The sequence below is a fragment of the Erpetoichthys calabaricus genome, chromosome 4, assembly GCF_900747795.2.
Source record: "Erpetoichthys calabaricus chromosome 4, fErpCal1.3, whole genome shotgun sequence".
In the NCBI taxonomy this organism is placed as follows: domain Eukaryota; kingdom Metazoa; phylum Chordata; class Cladistia; order Polypteriformes; family Polypteridae; genus Erpetoichthys; species Erpetoichthys calabaricus.
In genome coordinates, this window is record NC_041397.2 from 258,099,176 (window position 1) to 258,115,602 (window position 16,427).

At 39.0% G+C, this 16,427-nt stretch overlaps 2 protein-coding genes across 4 annotated transcripts in view; one reads left to right on the top strand and one right to left on the bottom strand.

Annotated features, from left to right (window-relative positions):
* tmtops2b (teleost multiple tissue opsin 2b) overlaps nt 1–16,427 on the top strand; it is a 171,961-nt gene that overhangs the window by 153,281 nt on the left and 2,253 nt on the right. The window lies entirely within an intron of this gene.
* The window catches only part of LOC114650806 (beta-galactoside alpha-2,6-sialyltransferase 2-like), a 170,683-nt gene continuing 164,705 nt past the window's right edge, over nt 10,450–16,427 (bottom strand). For all 3 annotated transcript variants that reach the window (XM_028800684.2, XM_028800683.2, XM_051926796.1), the window contains one exon: nt 10,450–11,800. In XM_028800684.2, coding sequence (XP_028656517.1) covers nt 11,553–11,800 — 248 coding nt within the window. In that variant the 3' untranslated portion in view covers nt 10,450–11,552. The remainder of the gene's footprint in view (nt 11,801–16,427) is intronic.

The following is a 16,427-nucleotide window of genomic DNA, read 5'->3' on the forward strand; positions in this document are numbered from 1 at the left end:
GTCCCTTGTGGCGCTCCTGTGTTGCTGACCACAATGTCAGACGTGCAGTTCCCAAGACGCACATACTGAGGTCTGTCTTTAAGATAGTCCACGATCCATGCCACTAGGTATGAATCTAATCCCATCTCTGTCAGCTTGTCCCTAAGGAGCAAAGGTTGGATTGTGTTGAAGGCGCTAGAGAAGTCTAGAAACATAATTCTTACAGCACCACTGCCTCTGTCCAAGTGAGAAAGGGATCGGTGTAGCATATAGATGATGGCATCTTCCGCTCCCACCTTCTCCTGATATGCAAACTGCAGAGGGTCAAGGGCGTGTTGAACCTGTGGCCTAAGGTGGTGAAGCAGCAGCCTCTCCATGGTCTTCATCACATGTGATGTCAGAGCAACAGGCCGAAAGTCATTCAGCTCACTAGGACGTGATACCTTTGGGACTGGGGTGATACAAGATGTTTTCCAAAGCCTCGGGACTCTCCCCTAATAAAGGATCATCACTGAACAAAAATAGATAAAACTGGGTCCCAGGGCCAAAAAGACTGAGAACTGCTAGTCTAAACCCAAGAGAACAACACAAGATTGGCTACTCTGTTCTTAGCTACAAAGAACCTAGTATTAAAGCCATTCTCAATTAGAAAGATATTCACAGAACAAGAGAGTCTTCAAACATGTCTTACACACACCGAGGGAGTCAGCAGTTTGGATGGAGGTCATGGCTCGTTCTACATAGTGGGTGGTACACATGAAAAAGTCTGGATTGAGATTTGATGCCATGAAGAGGAGGTACCACCAAATGCCTTCCACTAGCAAAGCTATTCCTTTATTTAGGTTAGATATGCATTAAGGCCCAATTTTTCAATAGACTTCTATGGAAATACCAGTCTTGATTGCCAAGTCTGTTACAAACAGAAGCGGACTATGTCTCAAAACCTGCCTGGGCATCCTTCAACGAGTGAGGTGATGAGGTCGACCCACTCGGCCCATTATTCATTGTAATTTTCTTAAAATCTGTGGTGAGTACGAGGCTCGCTACTTGCTATGAGCCCCTATGATATGAACTCTATGTAAACTGTTGCCAAACTTAATTTGTGCACTGTTGTTTAGACACAACATAAAATTTGACGACATGCTTAGAAATAAAATTTAATGAAAAATAAAAATTTAGTAACACGGCTTACACGTTATTAGAGTACATGTCAAATGTCAAAGTCATGTCCAAGTGCCAGTACCCTAGTAGGCGAGTAGCTTACGCAGTTCGCTGCCTTTAGCAGCCACATCATCAACAATACTGTTAGTGTCAAGTTTGGCTAGGATACTTTTCTCTACGGACATCAACATTAACTCCTCAAGATGTTCTTGCATCATTGTGTTTTCTCAGGCAGCTGTTGATTCTCTTCAATGCAGAGAATGATCTTTCACACTGCACTTGCGACACAGGCAGCATTAGCAGTAGCTTGTAGGCAAGCCCACTGCTCTTGTAAGCATCAATTAAAATTTATTTCATGAAACGGCTGGCCCATGACCAGACCAGAGTCCGTGGCCCACTGGGCATTGCCCAAATGTCCTAATGGCCAGTCTGCCCCTGGTTACAAACCATCCAGGTAAGCATATTGTCCATTCTTGAAATACATGACACCAAACCCCTTAAAAAGGTTTAATCCAATTCAGGGTAATTAGGGACCAGAAACCCCCCAGGTAGTAGGCTGTAACCAACCCTGGATGGGGTGCCACTCCATCTCTATATCAACTCATGGACACAGTGCCAATTTAGAAGCACTATTTATATGAGAATCACACATATATGAGATGTGGGAGGAAAACTGCCATAGCGGCAGGAAACTCCTTCAGACATGAGAACAGTGCACAGACTCCATTCAGATAACGACTGAGTATGGGATTTGAAGCCCTGATCCTGAATTAGAGAGGCAGCAGTGCTAGCTACTATGCTATCACTTAATAAAACTTGTACCAGGCCAATTCCATACGAGCTTTGTTAATGAACTACTGTAAAAATATGTAATCATTTTAATATAAGCATTTATTCAGGAGAATAATTCAAAGCCCGTACAACTGCATTAAGACTTATCATTTTTAACTGCATGGATTTTTTTACACTACAAGCATCCCTTTCTTATTCTCGTGGCTGTGAACAGGTATTAACATTGTCACTCTTTTTTCATTAATGGTAAGAAACTGTCACATTTCTTTCTTTGTCAGAGATTTAGCTGCACTACTTTGAAGAATAAGCCTATTAAGCAAAGGTCAACATTTTGGTCAACAATCACCAAGAAACCTTTGATGGATAACAGATGGTGTGTTGTCAAAGATAATACTGATGCCACTCTAAAGCACACCAGATCAGAATCAAATCACTTAAAGGATGATTCAAACTAAAATATTTTACAATCAGTTATCAAAAGGTGGACTAAGAAGTGTTTAATACAAGAACTGATAATAATAAATCTACTTTCCCATTAACATACATGCCAGGATGCAATGTGTTGATCAATAACCAAGGTAGTGCTCTGTTGTGGCAAATCAATAAACTATTTGGAGAAAGTCTTGCACTGCCTATAAAACAAAATTCAAACCGGATAACAGCAACAAATGCAGAATGTTGCACATTGTGTAGTTCTGGATGCTGCATTGAACTCCAAGTCCAGGTTTAAAGGGGGGCGGATTGCACTGTTCCTCAGACTTGGTTATTTCTTTATCATTAATACGAGAGAAGGTTGGACTTTTTCCTCCCTTTCTCATATCATACGATGACAATGGAGTGTTTACCATTGTACATCTTGCTAGATCAATGAAAAAACAAATTCCGTGTGATAATGAGTAATACCTTTGAAACCTAACCCTAACCCTAGACCTACTAAATGATATTGCAGCTGTAACAGCAGGGGAATGATGCCTAGTTGGTTTTGTAATTGCAGGGACACCACCACAGTACAGAAGGGGAGTCAGGCTGTAAGATGCCTCTCTGGCAAGTTCATTGGCAATGTCATGATTGTCAGTAATAACAGGCAATTAAAAAAAATTTAAAAAGTCAATGTAGTGAAGGGGACCCTGAAGCACGTGTCTTATAGAACACCAGTGCAAATCCAGGATGCTGGAAGATGATGGCAAGCATGTATGAAATTCCTTGTGACGTTATGTGTCTGCAAGAGGAATTATTCTCTAATACATGTCATCCTGCTTCTCTGATTACTAAAGGACTGACCTGACCCTTTAATAGTAATCTGGAGTTGAGAATTTGAGGGAAACATGGGGACACTAGGGGGAGTTCTGACCCCACATGCGGCAGCTGGCCTCTCCAGAAACAGTTCCATGCAGGAACTTAAAGGCCCCATCTAACAACATGCCCTTTGAACTTGGAGTCAGTAGGAAAGCTGGCAAAAGATTCACCTGGCAGGAAGAAGAGAGGCCAGGGCAGACAGAATGGTGGTAGGTCAGCCACCCTAAAACATAGGGTATTAACCTTTTATAGTTAGGCCATCATTTGTATCTTGTCTCCATCACTCTGTATTCTTCTCTTTAATTATATTTTACTTGTAAAAAAAACTTATCTTCTTTATAAAATTGTTCTCCTTGTCTTTCTTTCAGTTCAGAGCCACTCATGAGTGCCCTCTCAAGGGCACAGTTTTCATAAATGGCATGACTGGATATTAGTGATAAATCAATCTTGCTGAATTCCATTTGCCTTGAATTCGGGGAAATTCCCATACATTTCCATAAAATTCCCATACACTTCCACTAGTTTTTAGTGGATTATAATGGTGCAGTGGTCTCGTAAGTGTCCCTGATGGCTAACTATGCTGGATGCGTTATTTTGCCCAGATGGTGTTTGGTGTTCTGCTAATTTTAGTCCACCTCTAGGATCAGAGTTATATACTTGGGAGCTATCCCATCCAGCGTTGGCTGCTACAAGTCTGTGATGTCACGTTGGCCTTGCAATGTGTCATGGGGAGCTGATAAAAAAAAGTTTGCCCAAGGCAGCCACATTGGAGTATTTCCAGGAAAATATTGAGCAAACAAGGTCACTGGCAAATGCAGCATTTTCGCTGCAAAAAGCACTTCAGCAAATTTTTTCTGATAAACACTATTGAATATGTTCAGTTTTAAAAACCCTTCAGGAGAGAATATTTGGGTCAGCTTAAACCTGATATTTAACTAATAAATTTAAAGGTATATTCATTATTCAAAGCTGCCGTATTAAGCTGACAAAAATAAGCAAATCTTAGTGTTGTGCAACAAGTTTTGCCTATACTGCAAAAAATACTAGATACTATAAAGAACAAAAAGTCCCTTCATTAAAGGTTTTGCATTTTATCATACAAATGAACCATTCATTCATCCACATTTTATTTTACATACCTTCTCAGGGGTTTTGGAAAGCCAGAATTTAAATTTAAACACAAGACAGGGTCTTTGCAGTCAAGTTGATAGCCAACATTTAAACACTGGGAGTAAATACACATGCAAACTCATCGTTTTAAGTAATTCCGGCCTAGAAATGAACCTAAAGATCAAGAACTGTGAGACAGTTACTGTACAGATGAGACACGTCTCCTCAAGATAACTAGCAGTGTTACATATGAATGAGCAACTCAGCACTAAGTGGATTGCACTGTTCACAAAGAGCTAAAAGGCTCAAATTATGATCAAGTTGCTGTGTCGCTGTGCAATCTTCATGTTCTCTCTTCATTAGTATGTCTGACCCCAACTTGCCTGCACATCCTCAACATATGAATGTTAGATTGATTAGCAACTCTAAAGTGTCTCTCTGCGAATGTGTAGGTTTGCTTCTAGAATGTGATGCATTACAATAACCACCCGGACACCATCACTAAAATGTGGACATTCATTGTCGCTTTTCTTTTTCTATAGCCTTTCAAATCCCTTGATAATTTCAGGCCACTTTAAGGCATTTCATTTTACACCAAAGCTTAATGTTTTAAAAGATTTTTGCTGTTGACAGCAAGTCTGTCTATACCTATCTGCATGTTTAAATTCTTACCTGCTTGAAGTAGAGATCCTAATTCCTCTTCTTTGCTGGCTTGGTTAGTTTGGCTAAATAGTTCATTTTCTGTTGTCTTACACTATAGAGCTAACTAACAAGTTATTTTTCGTTATTTTCTATTTGATTATTCTCAGTTTTTTTCCATTTCCATTTTTATCTTTGAATCTTGTCTCTTAAAAGAAAGTCTAAGGTGTAACCTCAAGCATAGTGTCGACAATTGTATTAATTTATTTGCCCCAGTGGAGTGCTCATGAGTGTGGCATTAAGCTATAGCTCTTCATGTGAGGCAGTAATGGCTCTACTGTGACTCACAAAGCAGTCACTGATTATTCATCATGTCATTTATAATTCACTACTGGCTAAGCAAAACACATCTTGAAAAGCTGTTTCAGCTCTGACACGGGCTTGGGTGTCTTTTCAGGTTTCAGATGGGATGGACTCCATCTGTGTCTTCCATATTTATATGCTCTCCCCAAAACTGACATCCATATTATTCAGTTGATTTGTAAGTATTAAACTATGCCATAGCGGACAAGTACCTGTGTGTCTGTCTGTGTGTTCATCTTGTTGCTATGTCACAATCATTCCCAAAGATTGCGAGTCACAAACATTTGTAATAAAATACTTTGCATCTGTCATTCCAACAGCTGGTGCATCACGGCCATTTTTAGACATGCATTTTATTACAAAATACATTCCAATAGATGGTGTACTGCAAAGGTTATTGCTGAGCTCTACGTTGATTAGTTAGATTTTAACCCATCTCAGATGCATAGTGCAGCTCGTCCACCTTAATAAAAGGATAAGAGTCTGTGTGTCTGTCTGGTTGCTATGTCTCTGTCATTCCAACAGATAATGCATCATGAACATTAACACAGTTTTTTACACCAGAAGTGACTCTACTCCATTAGGCCCTTGAGCAAGGACCTTAACCAGCAATTGTTTTGTCTTGAGTATGACGTTAATCTACATCCAGCCCTGCAAGCAGGTCCTCTAACTTGATGGGAAAACTTGAGGGTTGGTGGCAGGATTGGCACTCCAGCCACCATAAAAACCTCACACTATTGCAGTGTGGTGCTGAGGTGTCACCCGCTGCATTCGTGTCCCGATGTAGGTGGTTTGGTGTGTGGAGGGTGCAGCGACGTGCTGTATCAGCGCAAGCTCCCAACCTCATGGTCATAGTTTTTGTGAGTGTACCCTATGGTGGACAAGCATCCATTCTAATGTTTGCTTGTGCCTTCTACCTGAACTTCTCCAGTGTTTGAGTGGATTTTGTATGCTGGTTTCCTACAAAATTGTAAACATGTGTATATTAGATTTATTGATATCTCTGTATTGTTTTTTTTGTGAATTCCATTCATCATCTTTGGGAGTGTACTCTGTGATGGATTGGATGGTATCTGGATTGTACAGAATGTTTGTTCAGGTTTCTCACAATCCTGCACTGGACTGGACAAATTAAGAAAAAATTAAGAAAACAGAAATTGTAATATGCATACTTAATTAAAGACTCCTGACGGAGACATTTCATTGCTTTATTCATTTTTTTACAATTAAATCTTAATATATATTATGCTACCGTGGCTGTTCGTTTGTCTATCCAGGATTTAAAATCACCTGTAGCTCGCAAACCTTTTGATCTATCCACCTGAAATTTGGTACACATATACTATGTGACGTCTACTATCTCCTTTCAGGGTGATGATTGACCTCCAAGGTTATTCCTCTTTTTATTTTTATTTTATTTTATTGTAGAATCAACTGTCAGCAGCGGCCGGCAGGACGGCTGTGCGGTGCATGCGTACGGGCGCCTTTCTCATCTCTACCACCTTTGCTGTCCCCTACCTCTTCATATCTTAAATCATTCTTGAGGTAGATTGAAGACTTAAGTGCCAGCTTAAGTGAAAAATTAACGAAAACACACCAAGTAATTGCAACACAAACATTGACTTAATCAGTTTTAATGCGAAAAGATGCTGATGAAAGAAGAGAAGAAGCGGGCCACGAAGGTGGAGAAAAGAAGAGCTGCTCCGGAAGCAGCAAGCGCATCAACCTCTGAGCAAACGAATGCTAAAAGTACAGAAAAAGAAAGAGTATGAAAACTAGAAATGCTCAAGTCAAGTGTATTCACTGCACGTTATAGTGCAGTGCACCATTACTGGTATACAATCATAGGCATACATAAAGGGTTGGAAAGGAAACACAGTGGCATGTCACCACTGCTGCCTCTGGGCTCCACGGTACGGAGTTTCATTTCTAACTTTGTCAGTTCCTACTTATAGTTTCAGTTGTGTTAGTTTCAGTGTATGTCTTTATTTATTTATTTTATTGGTATTCTCCTGAGGTCGTTTTGGATATGTATACACCTCTTCTAGGGTTTTTTGTCCAAGGATTTTGAATCCGGCATTGGTTTTTCACTTGAAAGTGACATGAATAAAGAATAATTTTAGCGTTACTACATAACACAATGTTTCTTGTATTATGGATGCTGCCATTTTAGAGCAATCAATTTTGGATGATCCGCTGTGGCAACCCCTAACGGGAGCAGCCGAAAGAAGAAGAAGAAGAAGAAGAAGTCAGAAGTGGCCATGGCAATCCTACCCAGAATAGGAGTCTGTGGTGTGTGACATCACCAGAAATACCATACAAGGGCTGGTGAATGCATTTCCTGATCATTAAAGTTTATGGATAAATAATGTTGGTGTGTGATTATTTATCTATCCATCCATTTTCCAACCCGTTGAATCCGAACACAGGGACATGGGGGTCTGCTGGAGCCAATCCCAGCCAACAAGAGGAGGAGAGACTACCTGGAGGAGCTGACATAAAAGCAGCTCTGTGATTGCCTTAATTTTAATCTAAAATTTAATCAGACTCGTTTAACCTCTCTGTACTGTCTTCCACTTCAGTATTAGGCCGGGGTTATACTTCACGTGACGTGATGCAAGACACCACTTCTACGCAAGCGGCGTACTGTTTTTACTTACTTAACGTACTTTATGTAAATCCGGAAGATTCCACTAGGTGGCAATGAGAGATATCATCACGGTGAGAAAACGTTTGGCTTCGCTTTGTTGTGAATTGCTCGAAACTGAAACATCCATCATGCTATTCATTGCAGGCTACGTGTCCTCATTGCCCTATTCACCTTAGAGATGACTACTGATAGTCCTCGGATCAAGAAAGTATAGTAGCTGTAGCCAACCTGGACCATCACAAGTATAGATATATAACAATCCAGTCAGTCAGTCATTCTCCAATATGCTATATCCTAACACAGGGTCACGGGGGTCTGCTGGAGCCAATCCCAGCCAACACAGGGCACAAGGCAGGAACAAATGTTTCTTAAAATCAATATTAAAAGTAAAAATGTAGTTACTGGAGAGAGAATGTGTATATAGTAAGATAAATCGGGTAGATCATGATGATACCACCCTTTATAAACCCTATGCTGAAATCCTCCCCCACAGATTATATCATTTCTCCCCATTTGTTGTTACACTGGATGAATTCACAGAGCCCTGCATTGTATTTTGACATTTATGAATGCAAATATTTGTTCAATCAATTGATACTTGGACAAATACTTTGCAAATATACCAGTATTTTAAAACTGTTTTTACTGTCAGTATTTATCTATTTTATATTCTATTACAGAAAGAGGAGCAACATTGCTCACTTGGATAATTGAGGTACTTTAAAAAATAAAAAGCCATTAAATGGGATTTTGAATATTGTGAAATTTCATTAGTATTGCTACCAAATACAAAAATTCTGGCAATGTGACATCCCTGTTCATAACTGCACCTGATCTTGTTACTTCTTTACAGCCACACATGTATCTTTTCATTAGAGAGATAGATTAAATGTCACACTGTAGATGGTTAACCCATTTTATTTGTTCATCCAGTTTTGACCCTTAATCCACTTCAGGGTGGTGGGGGTTTGAGGCTTATTTGTCAGCACTAGGTATACGTCAAGCCAACCTGGGTAAGGGTGCTCTCCTTATTCAGTTCTATTCAGGAAAATTGGAGTGAACTAAATGTTTACCAACAATAGGAAAGAATGTTCCATCAAAAATAGAAAGGAATGCTAGAGACATGAAGACTGAGTTGTGAAGCCGTCATCAAAGGAAAAAAAATACCCAACAGGCTACATATACGAGGCAAAGGAGGGACGAAACAATGCCTGGAGAAAAGAAAACACTGCAGCACCAGAGAGATTGCGAAAAACAGCCACAATGGACAACAAAGGTCCCAAGTCCTGAACAAACGTGTGATCCATGCCTGGAATGAGTTTGGATTCTTCTGTTTTATTTTCAAAGGTGTTTCTGAAACCGTGCGAAAGGCCAGAAACAGAGAGCAGTGGGGCTCTAATCAAAGGCTGCCAAATCCTCTTTAATAAAATCCCTTTGTGCGTCCAGTGTCCGTGTGTGTGTGTCTTCTGGTGAAGTGCGCATGCGCGGAAAGGCTGAAAGAAAGAAAAATGAGGTCAAAGTCCCTTGCCATTTAATATAGACTGTTCCTACTAATGTTTATGCACTACTGTTCTAGCGCCCGTTATTGTAACGGGCTAAATGACTAGTTGTTCTATAATAGACTTTGCAAGTGCATTACGTAACATGTATTCTCTCAGACACTAAAACATTCTAATTCTAAGGGCTGTAAAGACTGATGGCAACACTTCTTACCAATCTCACTATTTTACACCTCCAATCGTAGTATTTTATTGCATTTGTTTTTTAGCAACATGCGTAACTACTTCATAAAATTCTTTCTGAAGAGTGCTATGTAAAATTAGTATGGCTTGATGGCTCACAGCTAGAAAGGGAACTATAATAATTCATCCATCCATTATCCAATCTGCTATATCCTAACTGCAGGGTAACGGGGGTCTGCTGGAGCCAATCCCAGCCAACACAGGTTGCAAGGCAGGAAACAAATCCCAGGCTGGGTGCGCACACACACGGGACAATTTAAGATCGTCAATGCACCTAACCTGCATGTCTTTGGACTGTGGGAGGAAATCGGAGCACCCGGAGGAAACCCATGCAGACAACATGCAAACTCCACGCAGGGAGGACCCGGGAAGCAAACCCAGATCTCCTAACTGCGAGGCAGCGGCGCTACCCACTGCGCCACCGTTCCGCCTCTATAATAATTCAGTAGGTGCAAATTCTGCAGAATTTATTGTCTCAATCCTATAAAAGTTAAACTTAAAACAAATTTAGGGAATTCAGGAACATCTGCCTCAGAAAGCAACCCAGAGGTCAGTCTTGCAATATAATTTCCACTCTGTTGTTCCATCACCATTCTGAACAGCGATTCCGGTAGGTGTCATTTTTTCCATCCTCTAGCATTGAATTGTTCAATTCATACTTTAACTGTATTTTGTTAATACCCAAACAATAAAAGAAACACTTGTTTCCCAGAAAAGTATAATTATTATATTTACAATTTATTTACAGTTAAAGAAATCAGCAATAATTGCAAAGTTTGTACAAAATTCTTGGTTTCTACAAAGAATATTTAATACAAAATGTACAAAATCATGAAGGTAAGAAAAAACCGTGAAAGAAGTTAACATTAAAACAGGAAACTACTAAAAATGAGTCAAATTTGTGGATAATAATATATGTTATCATTTTCCCCTTTTTCCTATTCTGCATTTTTAACGCAGTTTTAACATTTAAAGATTAAACTCTAACCTCTCTTTACCAAACAATGTCAAGTGCTTTCAGATTACAGGAAAGAGTCCTATTAAGATGAAAAAAAAATAAAAACACACGTACATTTCAAATTAGTAATAATACATTCAAAATACCCACCCAAGCAGTCCATGCACTGTCAGTGACTGAGCCATTAAAACATCCACATACAGCATAAGCGTTAAGACATTGACAAAAATCCATTGATTTATACAGCTGAGCAGACGAATCAATTGCCTTAGAAAGTTTTAAATACACAGACATGGCTGCAGATTTTTTGCTGCAAAAACTGAAGTTCTTAAAAATGTCTTTCATGTACTGTTTGAATTAAATGCATGAATGAAAAATATAAAAAGAAAAAAATGTATTTAAAAGTCTGGAAAAACGATTAGCTTCCCATAAGAATAACTCAATAAAAAAGGCTAAACCAATCCATTCTCAACATCAAGTAAAAGTCTTTTCAATACAGATTTTCATTTAAAGACATTTCTGTCACGCCTGCTGTCTTTTTTCTTGATCTGCTTAAAGAAATGTGACGCAGGGTTTTGTTCTGCTCACTGTGCTCAAGTGGAGTGCTAACTTTGACCCGTCTCCTACAGCAGTTTAGTTTAAAGAGAAAGAATAGTGGGCTTGGCATTACATTCTGCTGACGAGAATATTCACTTTATATATATATAGAAAAAACAGCAAAAAACAGAATGTCAACACCAGTGATAACAGGGAAAAGTACAAACTATCCAGTCCAAAGCTGCTTCAAGTATAGTTACATTTTAACTAGCAGTTGTCAGATTATTGCACTATTTCTCTCTTTTTTATGATTTCAATACTCAAGTTATGTGTTACAATTTATGGCACTGAAACCAGGCAATGTGACTTTTCCTCTTCTTTGTAAATCAGAATCTGTCCCTTTGTTCATCCTCTGAATTAACAGTTTCTCATAAAGCAGAGGATGATATGCTCCAAGAGTACAAGCAGCGTCGTAGTACTTCTCATGGTAGTGGCAAAGGTCTGTCTGGCGGACTGATGGGATGTACTCATACACGTTAACCTCTTGGCACAAACTCATCATGACGAGGATTCCTGCAAGAGATAAAAAAAATTGTCTACTGAGAGATGGAAGAACTGCTTTACATTATCCTGAAAACGTTAAGATCCATATTCAAACAAGCTGCAAAAACATATTTTAAGATTAATTACTAGAATGGCTATGATCATTTAATCCTTTTTCACATTTTTCCTACATTACCTTTTTTAAATCAGTGAAAGCTATAATTTTTTCATTTAAAGATTTTATTAATACTTAATGTGTTTCATTAGCATTGCTATGTGTGCTTGACTTGGGGTTAAAAGAAGATTGAGATCTTTCACAACACCATTTGTTTTTGAGCATGAGGTTTTACATTAGTTCCATTTTTTGTACTCCATGCCCTCGTTTCTGATGAACAAGATGAATGTAACAAGGGAATGATGATACTGTGACCTGAGATGGAAATGTGTCAGTCAAAGTTGGGGAAAATAATCACACACCAGCAGAGTAATTGTTTTAAAAAGAGTTAAGCACACTTCAGAAAACGAGTGGAAGGTAGCCATACACAGAATTCACTTGAGGTTCATTTGCGCAAAGCATGCAATTATTCCAGCTCATCGCTCTCATTTAAAATTGTCCAAAATGTTTCCAGGGCAAGATCCAACCTTTGAACCCTGCAAATGAGTTCCAGCCTCATTGGGGCCACAAGTTCTGGACGTGCACCAAATTAACATCATTCTGGACCAAAATCTTTAAATGCCTATCAGACAGCCTTGGTGTCACAATCCCTCCTAATCCACTAACAGCTGTGTTTGGTGGGCTCACAGATGGGCTTAAAGTGGAGAAGGACAAACGAACGGTGATTGCCTTCACTACACTATTGGCACGCAGATTTATTTTGCTCAACTGGAAGAATCCTAACTCACCTCTTTAAAGTCAGTGGGTAACTGATGTTATATACTATTTGAAATTGGAAAAAATCAAATTCTAACTTAAAGGACCTGTGCAAAACTTTTTTTAAACATGGCAGGATTATTTCAGAATAAGCATTTAAACTGAGGAAGTGTATTTATTTACTTATTTTTCTTACTATTAAAGTTTTACTCTGTTGGCCTAACTGTCTTTATCATGGGCGGGGGTTGGTTTGACTTGCACCTCAGTTTTGTAAAATTTGACTTGTATGTAATGTTGTTTGCTTTTAATAAATTCAATAAAATGCTTAAAAAAATAATTTAAGCAAAAGAATTGTCACAAAACAGGCAAGGATCTACTGTCCGTGCAAAGGGTTAAAATAGGCAGTAAACAAAACCAAAACAGCAAAAGTCAGAAAGAGGGATGAGATTTCCTAACTATATAATTTGTGAAAAGTATATCGTTTATCTAAAAGCTTTGACACAGGAGTATGGACGTCACCATCTTTTATACGAGCAAAGCAATTACATCACATGCCAAGCAACTGACCTGCTGCTAGAAACAACGGGGCCAAGAACACTCACACAAAATGGTGTGGCAGTAAAAATAAATAAATCTCAATGTGTATTTGTCAAATATGCATATCCTCACAGGTGGCACAGTGGTAGTGCTGCTGCTTTGCAGTAAGGAGATCGTGGGATTGCTTCCTGGGTCCTCCCTGTGTGGAGAGCGCTTTGAGTAGTGAGAAAAGTGCTATATAAATGTAAAGAATTATTATTAAATCTCTGCTGTTGCACCCATCTACTCCAAATTTTGTTGTACAGGGGAACACCATAGGCTGTTTATAATATGATTTAGGTAGCATTGGGTGACTTGCTAGTATAAAATATCAATAATAATAATACAATTTGTGACTTATGAGAAGGACTTATGTGTTATAATGGACTCTTACCTATCAAATTCCTGGCACTGTTCAGAAGCCACTATGAGGGCTAACAGAAGTTTACGTTACATAGCAAGGTGTGTAGAGTGCAAGTCAACAGGGGTTACATTTAAGCTTTAAAATAACACACTAGTGAGGTCACACTTAGAGTATTGTGTGGAGTTTTGGCCTCTAGCCTATACAAAAAGATAGAGTGGCACCAGAATTAGTCAAGAGAAGAGCAACCAGGCCAATACGAGTTATGAGGAAAGCCTGGAGGAGTTGAACCTTTTTAGTTTAAGTAAACTGCATCTGGCTCTCTCATTTTCATTCCACATGAAAGTAATGAATGCTGCAGCACCAGAAAGACTTCAGAAGTACACATTAACTTGTTTTCTGCCTACATATAAAGAAAAGTAGATAACACTGCTTATTCATGGAGAACAGTAATGGTTTGTGAATTTACATCAAATTTACATCAAATCCAAAGTAGGCCCACTTCAAAGCATGTAATACCAAATGATACTAGGCATAGAATTATGATTAATTTATTTAAATGACTGACTTGTAAATATCAATACAAGAAAACCAAATCAGAAAATTGAAATCCTCAAAAAAACACAAAATACTAAACTCTTAAGAAAATGAACATCAAGACCTAATTGCAAAAATAATGCAAACCAACTAATTGTAATAGTTTTACAATTTCTGATTATGAAGCCCAGATACTTGAAAACAATTTCCAAATAACAATATATATATATATACAGTTAGGTCCATACATATTTGGACAGAGAAAACTTTTTTCTAATTTGGTTCTGTACATTACCACAATGAATTTTAAATGAAGCAACTCAGATGCAGTTGAAGTGCAGACTTTCAGCTTTAATTCAGTGGGGTGAACAAAACGATTGCATAAAAATGTAAGGCAACTAAAGCATTTTTTTAACACAATCCCTTCATTTCAGGGGCTCAAAAGTAATTGGGCAAATTAAATAACTGGAAATAAAATGTTCATTTCTAATACTTGGTTGAAAACCCTTTGCTGGCAATGACAGTCTGAAGTCTTGAACTCATTGACATCACCAGATGCTGGGTTTCCTCCTTTTTAATGCTCTGCCAGGCCTTTACTGCAGCGGCTTTCAGTTGCTGTTTTTTTGTGGGCCTTTCTGTCTGAAGTTTAGTCTTCAACAAGTGAAATGCATGCATAACATTTGTGTTTTACTGTACTGCTTGGGTTAACTGGCCCTGTGTGACAGTGAACTCGAGCAGATACTGTGATGGATTTGTACCCTGTCCAGAGTGGTGTCAGTCTTTCCACCCATTTCTGTTACGGCCCAAGCCTCTGTGACCCTGGATTTGATTAATATATAAGCCTGAATGTATGTGTGTGTATTTGTCACGTGTGCAAATCCACACCATTGAACCTAGGCTATATTTTGTTCCATAATTTAGCCTGTACCTCCAAGGAATCCTGGGATGTGTTTGGAATGCTAATCCATACCATTGAACCCATCTCTCCCAAATTTTGTACACATTGGTCATTTATAGAGGAAATCACCGTAGGCTGTTTCGTTCTGTAATTTAGTTGCTGCCTTCACCCCAGGTAGAGCTGGGTGCCCCTGCTAGTATAATAATTACAATATTAACTGTTCAGGTTAACTGGTCCTGTGTTGAGTGTATGCTTGAGCAGATCAGTGATGGACTGGTACCCTGATAACAGTGGCTTCATATTTTGCAAACTCCAAGCATCGATTATGCAAGAATGGGCTGCCATCATTCAGAATTTGGCCCAGAAGTTGATTGACAGCATGCTAGGACGGATTTCAGAGATCTTGAAAAAGAAGGGCCAACACTGCAAATATTGACTCTTTGAATAAACATAATGTAATTGTCAATAAAAGCCTTATGAAACTTATGAAATGCTTGTAATAATACTTCAGTATACCATAGAAACATCTGACAAAAAGCTCTAAAAACACTGAATCAGCAAACTTTGTGAAAACAAATAGTGTCATTCTCAAAACATTTGGCCACGACTGTGTGTTCCAGAATGCTATGTTATGTTTCATAGTAGCCCCTCCTGGCATCACACAGGAAGCTGATTCATCCATCTTCAAACCTGCCTCAGGTTTTAGAGGGTCTGGAGTTTATTCCAGCAGCATCACATTCAAGGTAGGGACTAGAGGACAGAGAGCTAGTCCATGCCCATAACAATGCCAACTCGTGCACACCAGGACAATTTAGAGTCATCAACTAACCTAACACACGTGTCTTTGGGATGTGGGACGAAAGGTGTAAAGTAATGTATTTTGAAATGCTTTGTGTCTGAGCGATAATGTGTCCCATTAGGCTGCTGTATTTAGAGGTCTGTCTTTTACTTAAACGTGACCTAAGAAACTCCACTTCCATTAAAGTAATAAACCTTGATTTAGAAAACCTGGTTAGGTGTTGTTGATAAATCTGGTGTTCCAGGCAAGTTTAAAACCTGGATATGTCAGTATGGAATTTTGCCCCGAATCCTCTGGCTCTTCTTGGTCTATTAAGTGCCAATATACAGTACAAGGTCAAGGCTTCTGGAAGAAGAATCAGTGGATACCTGCAGAAGTGACTGGGGCCACTTCAAAGCCCGAGTAACATCATCCACTATCGTAAAAATAACAAGCTTAAACTCCCCATCAGCACTGTGTGTATAATAACTTTAAAGTGAGCCATGCAAAGGAGCTACTGTAGTACAGAGACTCCTGTGACCCTAAAGTCCCCTAAAATGGCATTGAGATCAAGACAGGGAGGAAGTGGAAGGCAGCAGAGACTGTTGAGCTGGCATCAAGACTCAGCTGATGCAT